Below are 7,454 nucleotides of genomic sequence, written 5' to 3'. Positions count from 1 at the left end.
AAAGCCACTCCTTCGTTGCCCTGGCGGTGTGCTTTGGATCATTGTCATGTTGAAAGACCCAGCCACGTTTCATCTTCAATGCCCTTGCTGATGGAAGGAGGTTTGCACTCAAAATCTCACGATACATGGCCCCATTCATTCTTTCATGTACCCGGATCAGTCGTCCTGGCCCCTTTGCAGAGAAACAGCCCCAAAGCATGATGTTTCCACCACCATGCTTTACAGTAGGTATGGTGTTTGATGAATGCAACTCAGTATTCTTTTTCCTCCAAACACGACAAGTTGTGTTTCTACCAAACAGTTCCAGTTTGGTTTCATCAGACCATAGGACATTCTCCCAAAACTCCTCTGGATCATCCAAATGCTCTCTAGCAAACTTCAGACGGGCCCGGACATGTACTGGCTTAAGCAGTGGGACACGTCTGGCACTGCAGGATCTGAGTCCATGGTGGCGTAGTGTGTTACTTATGGTAGGCCTTGTTACATTGGTCCCAGCTCTCTGCAGTTCATTCACTAGGTCCCCCCGCGTGGTTCTGGGATTTTTGCTCACCGTTCTTGTGATCATTCTGACCCCACGGGGTGGGATTTTGCGTGGAGCCCCAGATCGAGGGAGATTATCAGTGGTCTTGAATGTCTTCCATTTTCTAATTATTGCTCCCACTGTTGATTTCTTCACTCCAAGCTGGTTGGCTATTGCAGATTCAGTCTTCCCAGCCTGGTGCAGGGCTACAATTTTGTTTCTGGTGTCCTTTGACAGCTCTTTGGTCTTCACCATAGTGGAGTTTGGAGTCAGACTGTTTGAGGGTGTGCACAGGTGTCTTTTTATACTAATAACAAGCTTAAACAGGTGCCATTACTACAGGTAATGAGTGGAGGAAAGAGGAGACTCTTAAAGAAGAAGTTACAGGTCTGTTAGAGCCAGAAATCTTGATTGTTTGTTTCTGACCAAATACTTATTTTCCACCATAATATGCAAATAAAATGTTAAAAAAACAGACAATGTGATTTTCTGGATTTTTTTTTCTCAGTTTGTCTCCCATAGTTGAGGTCTACCTATGATGTAAATTACAGACGCCTCTCATCTTTTTAAGTGGTGGAACTTGCACTATTGCTGACTGACTAAATACTTTTTTGCCCCACTGTATATCTTAAATGTCTGATTGTGTTCACAGAGCTCAGATCCATGGCCAGTAAAATGGGGTGCCAAGCAAAGAACACATTAATATATGACTAGACTGTGTATGTATATATACAGTCTCGGTCGAAAGTGTTGCCACCCTTGAAATTGTTCCAGAAAATGAAGTATTTATCCCAGAAAATTATTGCAATTACTCATCTTTTGTTATACATATGTTTATTTCATTTGTGTATATTGGAACAACACGAAAAAAAAAAAACAGAATAAAAAAGGTAAATTGGCCATAATGTCGCACGAAACCCCTAAAATGGAACGGACAAAACAATTGAGTAAACAACTTTGTTTCAAGCATGTGATGTTCATTCAGACTCACCTGTGGCAAGTAACAGGTGTGGGTAATATGAAAATCACACCTGAAACCAGATAAAAAGGGAAGAAGTTGACTCAGTCCTTTGCATTATGTGTCTGTGTGGGCCACACTAAGCATGGAGAATAGAAAGAGGAGAAGAGAACGGTCTGAGGACTTGAGAACCAAAATTGTCATATCTAATACATTAACTCATTTACAATAGAAATTTGCCTTCCTTTATGTTCTGGCAGTCCTTCCCACTCGCCGGACACCTTGATACCTAAACATAATGGACACAGCTCTGTTCATACATCGCTTATTTCTGGTGGAAGAACATATCTACAAACCACATAGGAAGAAGCTAGAAAATCAGCTGCAGTTTGCCCATGTGAGGGTGGGGGGGTACTTATTTAAAGGGTTATTATCACAATATCAATCACAGCTCATTGGCTTAAAATACTAAAGTAAATAAAGTTGTGAAATGCAATCAATTTCCAAAATTGCTCACCACTCCAGACATCACCCCCTGAAAAGAGGCTTTTACCCACCTGGTTGCCCATGGATACGTCCGGTAGTTCTTTCATGGATGGTCGCACATGCTCAGTAGATGCTCAGTAGATATTGGCTTATCTTCTAAAGTGGGTGTGTGAATGTACCGTCCTCAATGTACAAGGTTGGACATGAGCACTGTGAGGCGACTCCAATAAAATGGAGGAACAGGGATCCTCTTCCCAAACCGTGCCACTCAGTGGTGTGATAGACAAAGCCAATGATTTTTCTCATATACAGAATTGATATTTCTGTCCATATTTGTTATAATGGCCGCTTCCTATCTATAAATATAACTGGGCATTCATCTGTACTGTCCGAAAGAGAATCTGTCTTTGATACCTCTAGTGACCAATCAGAGTTCAGTTTTCATGGTTTAAACAGCTCTGGTAAAATGAAAGCTGCACTGTGATTGGTTACTATGGTTAACAAAGAGATGAGAGAGGATACATAGAGGAAAGATATCTAAACACATACAGAATTGGAGGAAAGAGGAGTAGAAGCTTTTCCACACGATGGTCGGGAGAGACAAGAGTGACATTACCACCACGTCCCCTTCTGTTAGCTTTAGAAGATAACAGAGGAGTTGAAGGGGCAGCTAAAATCTTGCAAGGGGGAATGCTGGGAACTTGGAAAAGAAGCAGGTGCTTGTGGGAAATGTAGTGGTCACATGAGCAGCAGTGAAGGACCGCCCACTGCACACTGAGCACCGAGACGTACAGAGAAATATGGAGGAGAAGGAGCCAGAAAAAGACGTAAAAAATTACCCAGCGAGGATCTGAAGATATGGATGGGTTACTTCAGAGAAGTTATTACTGTACAGAAAAAAAATATAAATTCAGGGATAAATCCTTTAATTTTCAAATCTTGAAGAGTTCACACCCACACACACATAATAAACCACAACGGCTCTAATATACAAGGGTTTATCTGTTTATTACACACAGACTGTGGAACAAAGCGGATATTACAAGCGGGGGTGTAACTATAAGGGGTGGGGGAACTACAGTCACTCATAGGAAAGATGTGGCAGCCGTAAAAATCGGTAGAACGTCACCAAAACCAGATATATTAGTGAGAAGTGTATGATAGAGGAATACTTCATACCCCTTATACATATTACTATATAGTGGCATCATTAATAAGCAGCAATGTACATACAATATTGTAAGGATATAATCAAAATGATAATTAGTTCATGTTCCTCCCACACCCAATTATCATTTTTTTTCACTTTCCGTTACGTGTCTACCTTTATTCCCAAAAGCTATAACAATTTTTTTTTTTCATTTTGTAATCGATATAGTCATTTATACATGTGTAATAAAAAAATTTGGAAACCTGTAAAAAAAAATTGATTTCTGTCACCATTTCCTGAGACTCGTAACCTTTTTGTTTTATGATTATATTTTTGTCATTTTTTTATTTAGATTTATATAACATATTTATTTAATTAATATTTTTTGAATATTTGAGTTTCAATTCTCTATTTTTAGTCCCCTTAGGCTATATAACCTGCAGTTGTGATCTGGATCATGTGGTGAATAAAGCCAGTCTTTTTTCTAGTCAGTACAGACTTCACAGTCACAACTTAATAGTGAGACGGAACGTTCTATATGTAAATTTAAAGGATTAAATGTGGATATAAAAAGTTAGGTCTCTCCTATCATGTTCTGGTAGAAGAGAAGGAACATACTAGGGTCTAACTGCTTTGGTGAAAAATTCAGATTTTGGGAAGTGATCATATGTACTAGATCCAGAGCTTTAACATTACCTCTGAGCAAAAATGTGTCATCAGAAAACTACTTAAAGAGGTTGTCCACTACTTTTTGATTGATGACCTATCCTTAGGATAGGTCATAAATGTCTGGTTGGCCGGGGTCAGACAATTGACACCCCGCCGATCACCTGTTATCGGTGGTGCCAGCCACCAGCCAGAAGTATTCACTTGTGGAGCTGGCCATCTTCTGATAATGGCCGACGCAGGGTACTACACATCCGCCTCCGATTGATTTGAATAAGAGGCAGATGTGTAGTACCAAGCCTCGCCCACCACTAGAAGACAGAGCAGCGCCGCAAGTGAGTACTTCTGGCCAGCAGCAGATCGCAGGGGGTGCTGGATGTCGAACCCCGACTGGTCAGACATTGATGACCTATCCTAACGATAGGACCCCGACGGTCAGACATTGATGACCTATCCTAACGATAGGTCATCAATCAGAAAGTAGTGGCCAACCTCTTTAATGTTGAAATTAAGTTTTGGGGTTTAAATTAATTTTCTAAACTTTTTTTTTACATTATTTTTCATATCACAATCTGTATTTTTTAAAAAAACTAGAAATCTTGCAATTTTCACACTGCAATGATGAATAAACTCTGACCAAATCTTTTGTATCTAAGTACTGGGTGAGTTTGTGCAAAGATCATCATAAAAGGAGGTAGGGTCAGCTGTGACATCACCTAGAGGTGAATAGCAAGAATACTAATTTTACTTTATAATAGAGATTGTGATATGAAAAAAAAATTAAAAACATTGCCAAATTAAAAGAAAAATACATTTAACTACAACCCTGATTTAAACGGTAGGCCATTTTCTGATGATACCTTCCCTCTAAGATGTCCCTGAGGACTGGTGGTTTAGTAGATGTGCGATGCCTGGACCAGAGAAACTAAATGTAATGGGCTGGGTGTAGGCTTTTCTCTAGTGTGACATGTTTGGGGGTACTTCAGGGGAAATAAGATCTAACCACCTAGACGAATAGTTTGCCTTATACTAGTAATAAAAACTAGGGCGAATCCTCTGCCTATTTGGGGGACAAAAATGAGTCTTAATTGTCCATCAGGCCGTAGAAAGGAGTTAAAAAGGATGATGACTTGATGGAGAAGGACTTTAGAGAGATAGGAGATATTATATAGCAGAAGATAATTTTTCTTCTGTAACTGTATTCTGGAGATTCATACTCTAAAATAAGTGAAAGGTGAGGTCTAGTATTAAAAGAGAAGATCATGGTTGGCCTAAATGTGCACTCTTAACGTTCTGACTGAGACCGATTGTTATAGTAAAGAGAGAGATTAATGTAATGCAATGTAGGATGAGGGACAGTAAAGTTCAAAATTTAGATTTTCCACAAGTTAATTTTTAAATTGGAGGCTCGCCTGAACTTGATGAAGATAACTAGAATAAATCTGAAATGTGTCCAACAGTATGCCATTAACGATGATCCAACCACTGTTAATTGGCTCAGGCCTCTTAAAGGTAGCTATTCCTTAACTTCTAATCCTTAACCAGCTATCTACATAGTATCCTTTGACCTTTCTCCAAAATACACAAAAAACAACATGAAGGGGCTCAGAGAAGGTGGCAGTGAAGGTGTGTAAGTGCCTGATGGGGTCACACAGCTCATAAAAGGACAACTGCCCGGCCTCATAATCCAGACATATCCTGAATCTATCACTGGAGATCTTGTCAGGTAACAGGATCTCTTTCTTGTCATGTCTCATAAAATAATGATTACTATGTGTTCTGCACAAACTCCAGGACTTATTATTATTTCCAGCGTATGACTGACGGCCTCTTCTGTCTATACTGGGATAACACATCCCCACCCTCCCACATCCTGATCTACTGATCTCCAGATCCCAGTAATGTCGTCCTGAGGTAAATCCCCTCGTGCTCATCACCTGATAATCTTGGAATCTCTCTGCTGTTTCTGGACGTTTCTGCTTCTCTTCTTTCCAAATTGCAGTTTTCAGGTCGTCTGATATAAGGAGATTATTTGCAGCTGTGTTTAAATCCAGTAATATGTCTGCAGGATCCTCCACATAGATCCCGCTCCTTATACCTGATATTACCTCACATAATGTGTGTAATGTGTGTGAGATCACAGCCACATCCAGGTCATCTCCATCATGGGGCTGTTTATCATGTCCCCCTGTGTCCTCATCACCTCCCTCCTCCTCAGGATCACACAAGTCACCGGTGTCTGGATCCTGTAAGACAGTCAGTGGATCTGTCATGTTACACAGCTCCTCAATGTGTCTCATCTTCCTGGACAGCTCGTCCTTCTTTATTTCCAGTTGCTTGCTAAGAGTAGAAAGTGACACTTCCTTTTCCTGCCTGCAGATCTCACACAGGACCTTCTTCTCCAGGTCATCCAGCTGTCTCCTGAGGTCTACAAACAGGGCCTTGACTCTCTCGGCTTCTCCAGCTGCCTTTTTTTGAACTTTTCTCCTGTGATCCTTCAGAGTCTGGACTTTCTCCTCTGTTCTCTTTTTCTTTGTGGTCAGTATGTGGAGAACATTTCTCAGTTTTTTCTTTTTCTTCTCCGAGGCCTCATCCAGCATGTCCACCTGATGTCCCCGATGTTCTCCAGCCAAACTGCAGGACACACAGATACAAGCAGCGTCCTCGGTGCAGTAATATTCCAGGATCTTCTCATGGACAGAACATTTCCTTCTCTCCAGAGAAGTGCTGGGATCAGATAAGACGTGTTCTGGTGATTTGCTGTGAACCCTCAGGTGTTTATCACACAGAGAAGCCTCACAGAGTAGACAGGATCTAACAGCAGGTACAGGAGAGTCCACACAGTAAGTGCAGCAGATCCCGATGATCTCCTCTTGTTCTGAATGGGTAATCAGGAAACGTTCTGCGACATTATTGAGATTTATGTTCCTCATCAGTGCCGGCCGCTCCCAAAACTCTTCTCTGCATTCTGGACAGGAGTAAACTTCCGACTTCTCCTGTGTATCCAGCACAAGATCAATACAGACCCGGCAGAAGTTGTGTCCACATCTCAGTATTACAGGGTCCTTAAAAATAGATAAACAGATGGAGCAGAGCAGCTCGTCTCTCAGATCAGCAGACGCCATGGCTGACACGGAAGAAGGAAGAAGTATGACGCCAGTTAAACAGTAAAGTTGTAGTTACGCCCATTTACTTAACCCTTTAAGGAGACAGCATGCTATTTTCTGTTATTGAATTACTGCAGTATAAAAGCCATAACCTTTTTCTTTTTTTTGTTAACTTTGCCATTTAGTGGGGTTTTTTTATGAGTCCAGTTATGTGTCACTAGTTTGTGTTACATGTAATATATTGTATAACTTCAATACTTTTCTTTATTTTTTTCCATCGAGAAGGGGCATGCAATATCAACACTGTATTCTACAATTTATTTATAAAATATTCACTTTTCAATGCCATAATTGTAACAAGCATTATATTATAAGGATTTTTTGCAATAATAGCATTGCAAAATGTATAACTTTTTATATTTAGCACAATTAAAAAAGCTTTTTTTAAATATAATTTCAATTTGGACTACTGCATTTCAAGTACCAAAATCCATCTATTTTTCGATTTATAGAGCTTTTTGAGGGTTTGCTGTTTGCAGGCTGACTTGTAGTTTTCAGTGATACCTT

General features: G+C 40.3%; 1 protein-coding gene across 1 annotated transcript; it reads right to left on the bottom strand.

Moving 5' to 3' along the window:
* Positions 1–2,873: 2,873 nt before the first annotated feature.
* On the bottom strand, positions 2,874–6,927 carry LOC143776876 (E3 ubiquitin/ISG15 ligase TRIM25-like). Its single transcript, XM_077266693.1, has one exon. It carries the CDS (start codon positions 6,903–6,905, stop codon positions 5,304–5,306), a length of 1,602 nt encoding a protein of 533 aa, XP_077122808.1. The 5' UTR covers positions 6,906–6,927; the 3' UTR covers positions 2,874–5,303.
* Between the last annotated feature and the right edge of the window lie 527 nt (positions 6,928–7,454).

The sequence above is a fragment of the Ranitomeya variabilis genome, chromosome 5 (assembly GCF_051348905.1).
Source record: "Ranitomeya variabilis isolate aRanVar5 chromosome 5, aRanVar5.hap1, whole genome shotgun sequence".
NCBI classification, from domain to species: domain Eukaryota; kingdom Metazoa; phylum Chordata; class Amphibia; order Anura; family Dendrobatidae; genus Ranitomeya; species Ranitomeya variabilis.
This window is presented reverse-complemented; position numbering and strand designations above follow the sequence as displayed.